This window comes from Procambarus clarkii, chromosome 61 (genome assembly GCF_040958095.1).
Source record: "Procambarus clarkii isolate CNS0578487 chromosome 61, FALCON_Pclarkii_2.0, whole genome shotgun sequence".
Taxonomy (NCBI): Eukaryota; Metazoa; Arthropoda; class Malacostraca; order Decapoda; family Cambaridae; genus Procambarus; species Procambarus clarkii.
The window spans coordinates 21030501-21049719 of NC_091210.1; the positions used below are offsets into that span (position 1 = coordinate 21030501).

The following is a 19219-nucleotide window of genomic DNA, read 5'->3' on the forward strand; positions in this document are numbered from 1 at the left end:
CTGTTGGCATTGAGGCACATTCCTATGTTTGTTTCCTTAGTGTAGACTGCAGTGTGGAAACCTCCGCTCCTTTCCATGACTGTTACATCTAGAAAGGGCAGCTTCTCATCCCTCTCCATCTCGTAAGTGAAACGCAACACATAATTCCGCTCAAATGCCTCCTTCAGCTCCTGCAGATGTCTGACATCAGGTACCTGTGTAAAAATGTCGTCAACTTACCTGCAGTATATGGCCGGTTTCAAGTTCATGTCGACTAAGACCTTTTGTTCGATGGTACCCATGTAGAAGTTCGCAAACAGGACACCTAGGGGAGAACCCATGTCGACCCTATCTACCTGCCCATCCGGGCTCAAGAAGGGTGCCTCTTTAGTACAAGCTTGGAGTAGTTTCCTTAAAATGTTTTCTGGTATGTTAAGAGGAGTACAGGCCGGATCACGATACACTCTGTCGGCTATCATCCCGATTGTCTCGTCCACAGGTACGTTGGTAAACAGCGATTCTACGTCCAACGAGGCTATTATCCATGTGGCCCGTGTGCCCCGCAGTAAGTCAACAAATTCCTTTGGAGACTTCAGGCTGAAGGCGCAAGAGACATAAGAGGGTCAGCAAGCCGTTCAGTCGCTTTGCCAGTCTGTACGTGGGTGTGGGTATCTGGCTGACGATTGGCTGAAGTGGGTTTCCAAGGTCTCATCCCGCACTCTGAGTGAAACACTGAAGTCTCATCCCGCACTCTGAGTGCAACACTGAAGTCTCATCCCGCACTCTGAGTGAAACACTGAGGTCTCATCCCGCTCTCTGAGTGAAACACTGTAGTCTCATCCCGCTCTCTGAGTGCAACACTGAAGTCTCATCCCGCACTCTGAGTGAAACACTGAGGTCTCATCCCGCTCTCTGAGTGAAACACTGAGGTCTCATCCCGCACTCTGAGTGAAACACTGAGGTCTCATCCCGCACTCTGAGTGAAACACTGAAGTAATTAATCACATTGGTGAGGATTTGATTTGATTCCACCGTAACGGGCGCTTGACAGCTGAGTGGACCACTCTTCGGATTCGTTGTCGTGAGGTTCCGGGTTCGATCCCTGGTGGAGGCGGAGACACACGGGCAAAATGTTTCTTTCACCCTATGCCCCTGTTACCTAGCACTAAATAGGTACCTGGAAGTTTGACAGCTCCTACGGGCTGCTTCCTGGGGGTGTGTAACAAAAAGGAGGCCTGGCCGAGGACCGGGCCACAGGAACGCTAAGCCTCGAAATCCTCTCAATATAACCTCAAGATAACGGGTGATAGTGTGATCTCTTTCCAACACATTGTATTATACTCTCGTCTCAGGCAGTAACACATCACGAGCCTGCACATTGCTCAAACTGAAGAATACACAGAGGAAACAAAATACTGGTTTTGCTTTATTCATTCTATTTTTCATTTTGATGCCATCGTTTGATGACAAAGTATTCAATAAAAATTGTGGATAATAAAAAGTGTTCTGCTTCTCCAGAAATCAGGTTTTACAAATAATTATTTGGAACACAGAGGCAACAGCTGCGAATTAATCATAGTCAGTCATTTCAACATATTTTACGGAGGTTAATAATTTCATACGTGATTGAAAATATTCTCCAAAAGAGGAAAGTTTTCAAGCTACAATTATTTTTACATCACTACACGTGCTAAAAGAATTATTCTCAATGTGAGGAGGATCTATACTCAGATAGAAAGAGAGAGAGAGAGAGAGAGAGAGAGAGAGAGAGAGAGAGAGAGAGAGAGAGAGAGAGAGAGAGAGAGAGAGAGAGAGAGAGAGAGAGAGAGAGAGAGAGAGAGAGAGAGAGAGAGAGAGAGAGACAGACAGACAGACAGAGAGACAGACAGACAGAGAGACAGACAGACAGAGACAGACAGACAGAGATACAGAGAGACAGACAGACATATAAACAGAGGAAGACACTTACAAACTCTCAGCCTCGATCAATTTTTCCAAATGACTATAAACGCGCCGCATGGTATAGCCCCATAGTGGTGAACATTGCCACAGTATTGCTGGAGGCAGCATCTGGGAAGGACAGAACACGCCTCCTCAGTCTGCAAGCTCCTTATACTGGACAACCCGTTCTCACACTTGCTTATAGTCAATATTGGTTTATTTAATAAGTGCATATGTGACATACTAATTGATTGTGAATATTTTAGTTTACCTTGAAAAGCTTCATAGAAAACACCGACCTTACCTAACCTTCTTAGTATGTTAAGATAAGCATCTTATTGCTTGTTAATTACAATTATTACTTAACCTAAGAGCGGAGCCGGTCGGCCGAGCGGACAGCACGTTGGACTTGTGATCCTGTGGTCCTGGGTTCGATCCCAGGCGCCGGCGAGAAACAATGGGCAGAGTTTCTTTCACCCTATGCCCCTGTTACCTAGCAGTAAAATAGGTACCTGGGTGTTAGTCAGCTGTCACGGGTGGCTTCCTGGGGGTGGAGGCCTGGTCGAAGACCGGGCCGCGGGGGACACTAAAAAGCCCCGAAATCATCTCAAGATAACCTCAAGATAACCTATACCGTTGATAGGTTAAGTAATAATTGTAAATAAGAAGCAATAAGATGCTTATCTTAACGCGACGTTTGAACCCGTTTCGTAATAACTTATTACATGTTCAAAGACTTTAGTTTACACACACACAACTATAAACTGCAAACACTAAACAGAGTTCTTCTATGCTATAATTTAAACAGCTTTCATCTTATATACCTGCATTTGGGTGAGGTGATATGTTACAACAGTTGGAGATATGTTGGACGACATATTCGACCTCGAGACAGAAAAGAAGGTTACCATCAAAGATACCTTACAAGCAGAACTTATCACAGAAGGAGGAAAGATTCGAGGCAACTACAGAAGCACCATACTGTCCCCCGAGCTCAAAGCGACAGCTAAAAGCCTTCGTGAGAAGGCTACTAGGAAGGTATCTAGTAGCCAGAACGCACTTCTCAGCCTACTATGCAAAGCCCAATTTGCCTAATAAGCCAAGTTTTCATGAATTAATTGTTTTTCGACTACCTAACCTACCTAACCTAACCTAACCTAACTTTTTCGGCTACCTAACCTAACCTATACAGATAGGTTAGGTTAGGTTAGGTAGGGTTGGTTAGGTTCGGTCATATATATACGTTAATTTTAACTCCAATAAAAAAAATTTACCTCATACATAATCAAATGGGTAGCTTTATCATTTCATAAGAAAAAAATTAGAGAAAAAATAATAATTCAGGAAAACTTGGCTTATTAGGCAAATCGGGCCTTGCTTAGTAGGGTGAGAAGTGCATTCTGGCTATTAGGTACGACATATATATATATATATATATATATATATATATATATATATATATATATATATATATATATATATATATATATATATTGTGACAATAATCTCCTTCAAGAGATTGAGCCTGCTCTTCCCTCCACAAACACGTCGTTGAAATTATATAAAACGACTATGGAAGACATGTCCAACAACAACAACAACACCAGCAAGGCTTGCCAGGGTGAGCAAAACATATGCAGCCAGCCACCTGTTCGGACTCAAACCACCAAACTACATGTTGATCGCTACCGGCTCCGCTGATTGGTCGCCGGTCTGGCTGCACCTGCACTCGCCCCCCCATACTACTTGATGTCTGGGGTCGCCCCAACCTCTTACCTCAGAATATTTTGTGCTCTCGTTGTTACCACTCCTCCCGGCTAGACGCTAGCGTGTACTGAGGGAAGTGGTAGCTTAAGCCAATATTCCAGCACCTCCCATTTACTTGTATATTGCACTTCTTGTTATTTTGTCTTAACGTAACTTTTCATTGTGTCATTTAAGTATTCTTATTATTTTGATTGATTGATTTTATTATACAAATTTGTTTGTGCATTTTATTCATGTTTTGATTTAATTAACGTAATTAAAATTTCATTGTTAAAGTTTACTAGTGTTTTGTGTGTCTTCTCCTTACCTTACCACAGACGAAGTTCCAGTTTTTTCTATTTTTTTTTATAACTATGTGACGAGGCCATACCCCTAGCCTTAAACAGCCGAACACCAACGCGTTACCGTCACAAGTTATATGGGGGCCTGTCCTAGGAGCTTCACTCAGGTACTGGTGCCAAGTGGTAATTTATGGTAAGCGTATTTAACTTTGTTAACGTAGCTTTACTATTTTTCATTCAATTTCATTTTTTATAAGGTGCGGTGTATTGTGCATTACGAGAGTAACATATAGTGAAGGTGAGACAACTTTGGATTACGTGGTGACTGTAGGCCGCAGTCATACTCTTAATTGGTCATCTCTCCCTCCGTGTTATTACTCGTGTTTACCATCTATGTCCCTTGAATAATTCTCATTCTGACAGATCATCATATTGGTACCCTGGTACTGTGGTCTGCCCCGGGTCAAGAGTACCCAATCTTCTGCAATCTGACTGTAGGAGGACAAAGAGGGCCATAGTTCCTCTAGCTCGAACTTTAGTTGCTGAATTGGGACCTCAGCAGCAGTTCTCGTCACAAGTTGACACCTCGCACCCCTACACGTCAGTCAGAGATGATGATACATACAACGGTAGGGAATTAGCTTATTTTTTCAGAGCACAAAAGTTCGCTAATTCTGTAAGTATCATATTAAATTCAGTGGGAAAAACTTGCTTTATGTCCTATAGAGACTTGGCAAGGTATGCCTACATCCTTGGACTACCAATTTTACTTTTGAAGCATTTAACTGTTTCATTTGTTTTCGAAACTTTGTTTCATTTGTTAGTAGGATTTTCTTGCCCTTATTCTCTTACATGAGTACCGGGTACAAGATTTCCTGCGCCCTTGATTTAATTTAATCATTTAATATCTTTCACTTAACGTTAATTGTTAAAGATCACACAGGATAGGTACCAGTTGCCACGTTGTCCTGTTTCTGACATTTCACTATTGAATATTCGTGTACCTTTATTTGCTAATTTCACCATGTTTCGTCTCCAAACTTTCCGTGCAAATCCAGCAGGTGAAATAGGGACTTTAAGTCGTGCCAAGAGGACTGAATTACAAACTCTTGCACATGAGTATCAACTAGAAGTTCCCTACCAAGCCAACAAAAATGACCTACACAACCTGTTGCTGGATTACTATTTAGAGCAAGGTAAGATAGACTCTGAAACTCATGAAACTTACTATATTGCAGAGAAAACTGACTTGGCAACGATGAAACTTAAACTAGAGCTGGCTAAGATTGAACGTGAGCAGCAAAGGGAAGCCCGCGAACAACAAGAACGAGCGGCTGCCATACGGAGGGAAGAACAAGAACGCGAGGCTGCCTTGAGGAGAGAAGAACACGAACGTGGACTCGCCCTCCACGAACGTGAGGTCGCCTTGCTCCATGAACGTGAGAGAGTACAGCTTGAAACAAAACAACGCGAGTTGGAAATACAACGCGAACATGACAAGCAACAAGCAACTCTGGCTCTAGAGTGTCGTCAACGTGAAATCGCCTTGGAAACTTCCCACTTCACTCAACGCCAGCAAGCTACTGCCAATCTTCCCGTCAGTTTTAATATATCACATGCAAGTAAGTTAATGCCATCCTTTGTAGAAGCAGAAGTTGATGTGTTTTTCACCACCTTTGAAACCCTTGCTAATCAACTCAGTTGGCCTGTCGACCAATGGGCCACACTTCTCAGAGTCCATCTTACAGGTAGAGCTGCAGTCACACTCAGTACTTTGGCGTCTGAGAATGACTACTACACTCTGAAACAAGCAGTGTTGGACGCCTACCTACTTTCCACAGAAAGTTATAGAAGGAAATTCCGTGACCACCTGAAGGCAAGTACCACTACCTTCCTAGAGTTTGCTAACACGAAACGGAGGTATTTCATGAAATGGCTGGAAGCAGCACATGTCTCTACTTTTACAGAACTCGTCAACCTGATGCTTGTTGAAGAATTCTTGAGACGTGTGCCACCTCCTGTCCGCCTCTACTTAGCAGATAAAGAAGAAACCGACTACCTGAAGTGTGCTAAGTCGGCTGACACTTACAGCCTCATCCACCGGCTGACACCTGAACCATCCTCCAGTAAGAAGTCGTGGTACAGTTACGAGAAGGTGAGCCCCGATCAAGCTGGTTCACAACTGTACTGCAAGTATTGTAGACTCTATGGACATACCATAGACAAGTGTGGTAAGTCTCAATACAAGGGAACCACTGACCAACAAAGACCCAAACCAACTCCTCCTAAGTCCGGTAAGCCTGTGATGAATGTTGGTGTTGATGTTAATGATCTTTCTCTTTTCAGTAACCACCTGTATACTGGAACTGTCTCTGCCAACGGTTCAAATCCGGAGGGACGTTTCAAATTGAAGATCTTGAGGGACACAGCGGCTCTACAATCGATCATCTTGAAGTCGGCTGTGCCCAACATCGTCTACACCGGGGAAACAGTCTTCATCACTGACCTCACTGCTACCACTCCATACCCTCTCGCCAGAGTCCACCTGGATTGTCCCTACGTGAACGGGGAAGTCCAAGTCGCCGTCAGGGAAAAGCCTTTTCCCATGCCTGGAGTGCAACTTCTCCTAGGCAACGACTTGGCAGAAGACCTGCAACCGACCAACCTGATCGTCATGGACAAACCCCAGGTGTGTAACTCTGTGCCAATAAACCCTATTCTTGAGTATGTTCCAGCAGAGGTTCAAGAGTGATGAAGTTTCTCCTCCGGTTCTCGTGACCACCCGTGCACAAGCCGCACGTCCACAGCCAGCTGACTCTACTGCTACCGCTGTCCCTCAAGACCCTCAGAAACTACCCCCGCATCTGACTAAGTTGGAGTTCCGTAAGTTGCAGAGGGAAGATCTTACTTTAACACCATTGTTTTTCCAGGCTGAGACTCAACCCGACAGTATTCCTGGGTTCTTCCTAGAGAACGACTTGCTCTACCGCAGATATAGACCCAGTAAACTGAAGGAGGAGGACGATTGGGCCAACACCGAACAACTTGTGATTCCCACCAGCCTGCGGCCCACTATTCTACACCTGGCCCACGGAGCATTCTCCCACTACGGCTTCAACAAGACTTACCATGGGATTCGTCAAGACTACTACTGGCCAGGTATGGTAAATAACGTCAAACAGTACGTAAAACAGTGTCATACATGTCAGATGGCAGGCAAACCGAACGTCTCCATTCCCAGAGCACCACTGATTCCCATACAGGTGCCTGCGGAACCTTTCCACAGACTCATAATAGACTGTGTTGGTCCTTTACCTCGGACCAGTTCAGGTAACGCCTACATCCTAACCATCCTGTGTCCTACCACCAGATTTCCCATAGCAGTTCCAGTGAAGAACATCACGGCTGCTACGGTTATCAAACATCTATTGAAGATCTTCACTCAATACGGATTTCCCAGGGAGATTCAAAGTGACTGTGGCACCAACTTCACCAGTGATCTCTTCAAAAGGACACTGGAGGAGTTCAACATCAAACAGGTATTGTCCAGCCCCTATCATCCTGCTTCACAGGGTTCTCTTGAACGTAGTCATCAGACCATCAAAGCACTCTTGAAAAAGTTTTGTAGTGAAACCTCAAAGGATTGGGATAAGCAGATTGACCTAATAATGTGTATTTTCAGAAGTCTCCCCAATGAGTCCCTAGGAGTATCTCCTTATGAGATGCTCTACGGCCGTAAGTGCCGTACTCCCCTTAAGGCTTTCAAAGACTCTCTCAGAGATGCCACCTTCAGTGAGCATCAGAATGTGCCCCAGTTTCTTCAAAACCTTCAACACATTCTAGAGAGAGTCCACCGCTTTGCCCATGATAATCTATTGAAAGCCCAGGTGAGAATGAAGACTCATTACGACCAGACCAGCAAAGTAAGAAAATTCAAGCCGGGAGACTTCGTCCTTGCCTATTTCCCTATCCCAGGTTCACCTTTACAAAACCGATTTTCAGGACCCTACTGCGTCAAAGAGTGCAGAAGCAACAACACTTACGTCATAGAGACTCCAGATAGGCGGCGGAAGACCCAGCTGTGCCACGTCAACCTCCTGAAGCAATATAATGGTACTCCTCCCACTGTCTTGACTAACTATTCCACATTCACAGAACCCTACATCCACAGTGAGACCTTCCCAGCTTCTCCTCCCGAAAGCACTGACAAGGAGTCAGCGCTTTCTAATTCCGAAATCCTTAATGATCTTCCCAAATGCTTTCAGGATAATAATCGTGCTCCTTTGCCCTCTTCTAATTCCACTCTCACCTCGTCAGATAAGCCCTTCATCCTCCATGTCGACGCCAATGGTACCGACGATGGTGGTGTCGTGATGCAGCAACGAGGCGAGAAGAATACACCTGTCAGCGACTACTGCTACAAGGAACGACGGAACAATTGGCAAGGAACCACTCTTCCTCATCCTGAAGCTTCAGCACTTCACTTCACACCTGAAAGGTGCTCGGTCCACCATCAACACGGACCACACCACCCTACACCTCCTGCAGCACGCCCACTTCTCATCTCAACGTCTTCTACTATGGGCTTGCTACCTGCAGAAATTCAACCTGGAGACACGCTATACCAAGAGTCTGACAACATCTTAGCCCATGATCTCTCCAGAGTTTATAAAGTAGAAGCGACTCCATCCATTACTCCACCACATAACGACGTACTTCTTCCAGAACCGCAGGCTTCGGGGGAGAGTTGTGACAATAATCTCCTTCAAGAGATTGAGCCTGCTCTTCCCTCCACAAACACGTCGTTGAAATTATATAAAACGACTATGGAAGACATGTCCAACAACAACAACAACACCAGCAAGGCTTGCCAGGGTGAGCAAAACATATGCAGCCAGCCACCTGTTCGGACTCAAACCACCAAACTACATGTTGATCGCTACCGGCTCCGCTGATTGGTCGCCGGTCTGGCTGCACCTGCACTCGCCCCCCCATACTACTTGATGTCTGGGGTCGCCCCAACCTCTTACCTCAGAATATTTTGTGCTCTCGTTGTTACCACTCCTCCCGGCTAGACGCTAGCGTGTACTGAGGGAAGTGGTAGCTTAAGCCAATATTCCAGCACCTCCCATTTACTTGTATATTGCACTTCTTGTTATTTTGTCTTAACGTAACTTTTCATTGTGTCATTTAAGTATTCTTATTATTTTGATTGATTGATTTTATTATACAAATTTGTTTGTGCATTTTATTCATGTTTTGATTTAATTAACGTAATTAAAATTTCATTGTTAAAGTTTACTAGTGTTTTGTGTGTCTTCTCCTTACCTTACCACAGACGAAGTTCCAGTTTTTTCTATTTTTTTTTTATAACTATGTGACGAGGCCATACCCCTAGCCTTAAACAGCCGAACACCAACGCGTTACCGTCACAATATATATATATATATATATATATATATATATATATATATATATATATATATATATATATATATATATATATATATATATATATATACGCACTTCTCAGCCTACTATGCAAGGCCCGATTTGCCTAATAAGCCAAGTTTTCATAAATTAATGTTTTTTTCGACTACCTAACCTACGTAACCTAACCTAACCTAACTTTTTCGGCTACCTAACCTAACCTAACCTATAAAGATAGGTTAGGTTAGGTTAGGTAGGGTTGGTTAGGTTCGGTCATATATCTACGTTAATTTTAACTCCAATAACAAAATTGACCTCTTACATAATGAAATGGGTAGCTTTACCATTTCATAAGAAAAAAATTAGAGAAATTATATTAATTCAGGAAAACTTGGCCTATTAGGCAAATCGAGCCTTGCATAGTAGGCCGAGATGTGCGTTCTGGCTACTAGGTACGACATATATATATATATATATATATATATATATATATATATATATATATATATATATATATATATATATATATATATATATATATATATATATATATATATGTGTGTGTGGGTGTGTGTGTGTGTGTGTGTGTGTGTGTGTGTGTCTGTGTATCACGAAAATAAACACGTGATTAAAGATGTGAGTGTCAGACCACGTAGGAAAACAGAAACAGGAATTTCCTTAAGTACTTTCGTACTATACATCTTCAGAAGGAGTGGGTTTACAGGTCGAGTACTGGACATAAATAGGCATTAGAGAATTATGGAGTGAGATGAGGTACAATACGAGGACACTGCAGAGGGCCTATTGGCCCATCCGACGCAGCAACCACACACAGGCCAGGGGCCTCGTAGCCTGGTGGATAGCGCGCAGGACTCGTAATTCTGTGGCGCGGGTTCGATTCCCGCACGAGGCAGAAACAAATGGGCAAAGTTTCTTTCACCCTGAATGCCCCTGTTACCTAGCAGTAAATAGGTACCTGGGAGTTAGTCAGCTGTCACGGGCTGCTTCCTGGGGGTGGAGGCCTGGTCGAGAACCGGGCCGCGGGGACACTAAAGCCCCGAAATCATCTCAAGATAACCTCAAGATAGGCCCACACATGGATAATCATAGCATAAAATAGTAAATATTTACAATGAATTAGTGAGACAAATGGGTTACAATGATCCTACTTAAATCGCTCTTAAATTAATCTATTAAAAATGGATCTGTTATATAAACCACTGCTATTGTTCAAAGTTCTTTCTTTTGTGATCTGTATCAAAGCAGATTCAATTATGTTTCTGTTATAGGTGCTTTTACGATTCGTTATGGAAGACGCCATCTCCCAATCAATTTGGTGAGCATCTTCTGACAGATGAACAAACAAAGCATTAGACTGATGGTAATTTAGACTGATGGTAATTTAGACTGATGGTAATTTAGACTGAGGGTAATTTAGACTGAGGGTAATTTAGACTGATGGTAATTTAGACTGAGGGTAATTTAGACTGAGGGTAATTTAGACTGATGGTAATTTAGACTGATGGTAATTTAGACTGAGGGTAATTTAGACTGAGGGTAATTTAGACTGATGGTAATTTAGACTGAGGGTAATTTAGACTGAGGGTAATTTAGACTGAGGGTAATTTAGACTGATGGTAATTTAGACTGAGGGTAATTTAGACTAAGGGTAATTTAGACTGATGGTAATTTAGACTGAGGGTAATTTAGACTGAGGGTAATTTAGACTGATGGTAATTTAGACTGAGGGTAATTTAGACTGATGGTAATTTAGACTGAGGGTAATTTAGACTGAGGGTAATTTAGACTGAGGGTAATTTAGACTGAGGGTAATTTAGACTGAGGGTAATTTAGACTGAGGGTAATCAGTCTCCAGTTGGAGACTTGAGTGTGGCCATGTCTTACCGAGTATTTATGTTGCGAAATTCTACATTTCAAGTCTTTAGAAGTTTGCCCAACAAAGAACTTACTACAGTCTTTACAAGGTATTTTTTAAATGACGCAATTGTCACTACAAGGGCTGTTCCTAACTAATAGCTTACCAACAGTATTTTCGTAGCTAAACAATACATGTATATTAAAAAGTTTCAAGGCCTTGACAATATTCTCAAACCCAGAGAAATATGGTAAACATAACACATTCTTTGGGCGAATTCTTTCACTGCATATATTATTGTAATATGTACGACGAGCTTTGTTACGACAAACTTCCAAAAAACTCAGTGGGTAACAAAGCTTGAGACCAATTGAATCAATATTCTTAAACTCTTCGTCTAAGAATTCTGGACTCACAACTCGAAGAGCTCCTAGATACATTGAAGAAAAAATGGACTTTTTCACATTGTATCTATGCCCTGAAAAATAATGAACATAAGATAAATCATTCGTAGGTTTTCTGTAGACACTAAACTTTAGTGAAAAATCTTCCCTATGAATAAGTACATCTAGGAATGGCAAACATTTATCATTTTCAGTCTCCATAGCAAATTTTATAGAGGTGAAATGGTCATTAGGTTTGGCTACAAATTCGTCTGTGTTTACATCTGTAGGCAATATACACAAAATATCATCAACATATCTAAACCATAGAATGATTCCAGGAGTTATTTTTGAAATAAATTTCTTTTCGAAGAATTCCATGTACAAGTTTGAAAGCAATGGCGATAAAGGATTCCCCATTGTCATTCCAAAAGTCTGTAAATAATACTCAATATTAAAGGTAAATTTACATTTTTTAATGCACAACTTAACAAGACTGACAATAATATCAGCAGAAAGAGGTAAGTCATGGCTCATTAGTTCACGAGCAAGATAATCAAGAATATCATCAACCGGTACCTTTGTAAACAAGGAACAAACGTCAAAACTGATTAACTTTACATCAGGAGTGACAGGAACACTATTCAATTTGTTAACTAATTCAAGAGAATTTGTCAAATGAGAAGAGGAAATAGTTCCTAACAATGGGGACAAGATTTTGGTAAGCCATTTGGAAAGCTTGTAAGAAATGGATCCGACAGAACTGATGATAGGCCTCATGGGATTGTTAGGTTCATGCGTCTTGACTAGTCCATATAGATATGGTAATGAAGGTGATGAGGTAGTAAATTGATTAAGAAGATCTTTATGTTTACTTAACAACTTCCTCAAGCTACTATTGAAGAACTTGATGATGTCCTCATGAGGATTTTTCCTGAGTTTAGAGTACATTGAAGAATCTAGGAGAAGATCATTTATTTTCGAAATATGTCCTCATGAGGATTTTTCCTGAGTTTAGAGTACGTTGAAGAATCTAGGAGAAGATCATTTATTTTCGAAATATGTCCTCATGAGGATTTTTCCTGAGTTTAGAGTACGTTGAAGAATCTAGGAGAAGATCATTTATTTTCGAAATATATTCCTCATGAGGATTTTTCCTGAGTTTAGTGTACGTTGAAGAATCTAGGATGAGATCATTTATTTTCGAAATATATTCCTCATGAGGATTTTTCCTGAGTTTAGTGTACGTTGAAGAATCTAGGATGAGATCATTTATTTTCGAAATATATTCCTCATGAGGATTTTTCCTGAGTTTAGTGTACGTTGAAGAATCTAGGATGAGATCATTTATTTTCGAAATATATTCCTCCTTGTTCAGAATAACAACAGTGCTGGATTTATCAGCTTTTGTTATATGTATAGAGGGATCGGCTCTTAACTCCTGTAAGCTTCGTCTGAACCTTTCAGGAAAATTGTTTGTTTGAGGCGTCAACATTGAACCATAAACAATACCTTCTCCACAAAACCTAAACCTGGTTAAAGGTATGGTTTATGGTTATGCCAGTTGCTGGAAGGCTTCTTTGCTGGCTAGGGTTCGAGTCTCCTGGTGGGAAAGTGTTCTAAAGTTGTATAACTTCACTTGTGTGTTTAGGCAAGTTGTGCATCATTATATATATATATATATATATATATATATATATATATATATATATATATATATATATATTAGTATATTTTGGTAGCAGTCTTTCCTGTAGACATATATTATTAAATATGACCGAAAAAGTAAGATTAATAATTCTAACACGAATTTTCTCAATCTTTCGTACATTTCTTTTCACTGTTGGAGGTAAATCAAAAATCAATTCTCCAAAATTCATTTTTATTTCTAGTCTGACGCGACACGAGCGCGTTTCGTAAAACTTATTACATTTTCAAAGACTTTAGTTCACAAATACACAACTGAATAGAACTTACGCATCTCCGATTTTATATCTACATTTGAGTGAGGTGGAAGGGGTGATGTGGCATTAACACAAGACAGAACAAGAAGTGGCATTAATAGGGTATTAATTTCATCAACACAAGACAGAACAAGAGGTGGTATTAATAGGGTATTAATTTCATCAACACAAGACAGAACACGAAACGATGGGTATTGAATAGAAGTGTTTGTAGAAAGCCTATTGGTCCATATTTCTTGATGCTTCTATATTGGAGCGGAGTCTTGAGGTGGGTAGAATATAGTTGTGCAATAATTGGCTGTTGATTGCTGGTGTTGACTTCTTGATGTGTAGTGCCTCGCAAACGTCAAGCCGCCTGCTATCGCTGTATCTATCGATGATTTCTGTGTTGTTTACTAGGATTTCTCTGGCTATGGTTTGGTTGTGGGAAGAGATTATATGTTCTTTAATGGAGCCCTGTTGCTTATGCATCGTTAAACGCCTAGAAAGAGATGTTGTTGTCTTGCCTATATACTGGGTTTTTTGGAGCTTACAGTCCCCAAGAGGACATTTAAAGGCATAGACGACGTTAGTCTCTTTTAAAGCGTTCTGTTTTGTGTCTGGAGAGTTTCTCATGAGTAGGCTGGCCGTTTTTCTGGTTTTATAGTAAATCGTCAGTTGTATCCTCTGATTTTTGTCTGTAGGGATAACGTTTCTATTAACAATATCTTTCAGGACCCTTTCCTCCGTTTTATGAGCTGTGGAAAAGAAGTTCCTGTAAAATAGTCTAATAGGGGGTATAGGTGTTGTGTTAGTTGTCACTTCAGAGGTTGCATGGCTTTTCACTTTCCTTCTTATGATGTCTTCGACGAAACCATTGGAGAAGCCGTTATTGACTAGGACCTGCCTTACCCTACAGAGTTCTTCGTCGACTTGCTTCCATTCTTGTACAAGAGGAGTGTTGTTAACGCATATGTCGACCGTGCTCTCAGCCACAGCTCAGAATGGAAGCAAGTCGACGAAGAACTCTGTAGGGTAAGGCAGGTCCTAGTCAACAACGGCTTCTCCAATGGTTTCGTCGAAGACATCATAAGAAGGAAAGTGAAACGCCATGCAACCTCTGAAGAGACAACTAACACAACACCTATACCCCCTATTAGACTATTTTACAGGAACTTCTTTTCCACAGCTCATAAAACGGAGGAAAGGGTCCTGAAAGATATTGTTAATAGAAACGTTATCCCTACAGACAAAAATCAGAGGATACAACTGACGATTTACTATAAAACCAGAAAAACGGCCAGCCTACTCATGAGAAACTCTCCAGACACAAAACAGAACGCTTTAAAAGAGACTAACGTCGTCTATGCCTTTAAATGCCCTCTTGGGGGACTGTAAGCTCCAAAAAACCCAGTATATAGGCAAGACAACAACATCTCTTTCTAGGCGTTTAACGATGCATAAGCAACAGGGCTCCATTAAGGAACATATAATCTCTTCCCACAACTAAACCATAGCCAGAGAAATCCTAGTAAACAACACAGAAATCATCGATAGATACAGCGATAGCAGGCGGCTTGACGTTTGCGAGGCACTACACATCAAGAAGTCAACACCAGCAATCAACAGCCAATTATTGCACAACTATATTCTACCCACCTCTAGACTCCGCTCCAATATAGAAGCATCAAGAAATATGGACCAATAGGCTTTCTACAAACACTTCTATTCAATACCCATCGTTTCGTGTTCTGTCTTGTGTTGATGAAATTAATACCCTATTAATTCCACCTCTTGTTCTGTCTTGTGTTGATGAAATTAATACCCTATTAATACCACATCTTGTTCTGTCTTGTGTTAATGCCACATCACCCCTTCCACCTCACTCAAATGTAGTTATAAAATCGGAGATGCGCAAGTTCTATTCAGTTGTGTATTTGTGAACTAAAGTCTTTGAAAATGTAATAAGTTTTACGAAACGCGCTCGTGTCGCGTCAGACTAGAAATAAAAATGAATTTTGGAGAATTGATTTTTGATTTACCTCCAACAGTGAAAAGAAATGTACGAAAGATTGAGAAAATTGGTGTTAGAATTATTAATCTTACTTTTTCGGTCATATTTAATAATATATATATATATATATATATATATATATATATATATATATATATATATATATATATATATATATATATATATATATATATATATATATATATATATATATATATATATATATATATATATATATATATATATATATATATATATATATATTATTAAATATGACCGAAAAAGTAAGATTAATAATTCTAACACGAATTTTCTCAATCTTTCGTACATTACGCTTCACTGTTGGAGGTAAATCAAAAATCAATTCTCCAAAATTCATTTTTATTTCTAGTCTGACGCGACACGAGCGCGTTTCGTAAAACTTATTACATTTTCAAAGACTTTAGTTCACAAATACACAACTGAATAGAACTTACGCATCTCCGATTTTATATCTACATTTGAGTGAGGTGGAAGGGGTGATGTGGCATTAACACAAGACAGAACATGAGGTGGCATTAATAGGGTATTAATTTCATCAACACAAGACAGAACAAGAGGTGGTATTAATAGGGTATTAATTTCATCAACACAAGACAGAACACGAAACGATGGGTATTGAATAGAAGTGTTTGTAGAAAGCCTATTGGTCCATATTTCTTGATGCTTCTATATTGGAGCGGAGTCTTGAGGTGGGTAGAATATAGTTGTGCAATAATTGGCTGTTGATTGCTGGTGTTGACTTCTTGATGTGTAGTGCCTCGCAAACGTCAAGCCGCCTGCTATCGCTGTATCTATCGATGATTTCTATTATCTATCGACGATATATATATATATATATATATATATATATATATATATATATATATATATATATATATATATACAGTTAAAACACTTGCTGAATGCATTTTTATTTTTTTTTTAGCATCAGAATCTGTTTTCATGGAATTTACCCCAGTTTTGTTAATGCCGGACCACAAAAAATGTGAAACATCAGTTATTTATCGCTAAAAGCCTTTGTGTGTGCATTTTTCATAACAGCGAAATAGTCAAAACACAAATATTTTTCCAACTAGCTGAGTGAGCACGACAGAGCGTAAGTTTTATTGCTAATACCGTAGGCGTTCCAGCGTGGGATATCCGTCGGTGATTTCATATCCAGATTCATCACAGTTTTTAAATGTTTTTATATACAGCTCCGGGTCGAGTGTGACGGGAGATATCGAGGAAAAATTGTTCGTGTGGTTAATTTGTTGCGTGTTCAGTAATATTAGTTGCCTTGTGTTGATGGTGGAGTTTGTTGAGCTTCCTAGATAAGTTGCCTCTGGAATATTTCCTATTGAGGGTACTCATTTGTACAGTGGTAGAGCTTTTATTTCACCCTCGTTATGTTGGCAGTTCGAGTCTCCTAGTACCCAAGTGAATGATATGTTTATTTCCACGATAGTGTGTTTGAAAATTTATATGACGTGGACATGGATCACTAACTACTATGTACTATGATCAGCCGGAGAAATTATGAAATTTTCTTTGGGTTTCGGTATGTTGCCACTGGAAGTGTTTCTATTACTGCTGTCTCATTTGTATAGTGGTAGAGTTTCTACCTCACGCCCGTGGGGTCGCTGTTCGAGTCTCCTAGTAACCAAGTAAATATTTATATGACTATATATGACTATATATATATATATATATATATATATATATATATATATATATATATATATATATATATATATATATATATATATATATATATATAGATAGATAGATAAATCACCAGCTTCCTCAGTCATTAGGGCTACAAAAATTTTCCTAGAGAGGACAACCAGGCACCCCTCTCCACCTTTGCTTAAAACATCAACTGCAGGAAAGGTATCAACAGCAGAATCGAAGCATCCAAAATCAGAGTAACAGTCAGCAAGAAAATAGAAGAAGGCAAAACAGTAGAGGCAATACGAGTCATTACCAGCGAGGACACAGTTGCCACCAGAGAAGCCAATACAGCACAAGCCCTGAGAGAAAAACACCCACCCAGAGCTTAACGTGACGACAGTGTTCCCCTAGTCGGTGTCACCAGAGGAGAACCCCTGTGTGTGTTCGAATCCATGGTGCATAAAGCAGCTTCATCTTTCCCAGCAGGATCAGCAGGCGGGTTCACAGGACTAAGAACCAACCACATCACACAAATGCTCAACCCTGCACTGGGAGACATTGTACAGGGCCTTCTGGTGGATCTAACCAGATTCTGCAACACATGTCTAGCTGGCACCATACCAGACTATACGGCCTTTCTGGGCTATACGGTAAATTCTTTTGACCATATTGTTACTGACTTGACTAAATCAGTGTCTGGGAAAATCCCGGCCGTAAGTTCGAACCCTTATCACGGTCCTTGTGGATTTGTTCATTTGATGCATCATGCTATTGTGATTTCTGTGAATATAATTAATTTTTGCTACTCGTAAACTCTAGCTATTCATTTTTCTCACAAATGTTATATGTTCAAACGATACATGCTCTCACACAGAGGTAATTTTCCTCACGTAATTGTTACGTACATAAAATTCACGTTGAATTATGCACCATTACAAAAAAAAACTGATTTAACTGTCGTATCAGAAAGGGATTTTGTTATGACGTGTTCACATTTGTCTACTAAAAACATAACTTGCGGTTACTTTGCGGGTTACCTTGCGGTCACTCTGTGGTTACCTTGCGGTTACTTTGCGGTTACTTTTGCAGTTACTTTGTGGTTACTTTGCAATTTCTTTGCGGTTACCTTGCGGTGATTCCGTGGGTTAAGATCCCCGTGGCCCGGTCCCTGACCAGGCCTCATGGTTGTGTGGGACGAGCTTACTCTATATATATTAAAGTAGTTGTGGTAGAGGTGTGCTGAACAGTTATACCAGTCAGTTTTGATAATATGGTAAGGGACAATAATGCTGTGGTTCTGTGGTATGGAACAATGATGTAGTGGTACTGCGGTAAGGTACAATGATGTGGTGGTACTGTGGCAAGGTACAATGATGTGGTTATACCACACTGAGGGGAAATGTTTTCGAGGTACTAAAGTTTTTACAAGTTAAAAGTTAAGATTTGGTAGACAATCACATCATTATTCCCCTTCCCCCCGAAAAAATAGCATTTAACTAGTAAACAAACTAACCAACTCTAACCTAACAATCTACATCTATCTGAGATTTAGCTGCGTACCAAAATCTTATCCAAGCCACCTAACTAAGCTTGGCCCAGGCGTACACTCACCTGCTTGTCATTGATGAACCAGGTGAGCTCTGCACGGGGGCTGGAGCTCGCTGAAACACAGGTAAGGCGGGTCGTGTCCCCTATGTGGTATTTGTGTTGTCTTCCGTAGATACGCGGCTCCTCGTTCGGGATATCTGATAGAGAGATATCAGTGAGGCGTAAGAAACTACGAGAGGAAGACTGAAGAGATATGATAGCAACAGAGAGAAGAGAGATATCAGTGAGGCGTAAGAAACTACGAGAGGAAGACTGAAGAGATGATAGCAACAGAGAGAAGAGAGATATCAGTGAGGCGTAAG

The 19219-nt window shown here is 40.5% G+C and overlaps 1 protein-coding gene across 2 annotated transcripts in view; it reads right to left on the reverse strand.

Moving 5' to 3' along the window:
- Positions 1 to 19219, reverse strand: part of LOC138354038 (cell adhesion molecule 2-like) — a 176773-nt gene that overhangs the window by 26386 nt on the left and 131168 nt on the right. For both annotated transcript variants that reach the window (XM_069307753.1, XM_069307752.1), the window contains exon 4: positions 18921 to 19054. In XM_069307753.1, the coding sequence (XP_069163854.1) occupies positions 18921 to 19054 (134 nt within the window). The remainder of the gene's footprint in view (positions 1 to 18920; positions 19055 to 19219) is intronic.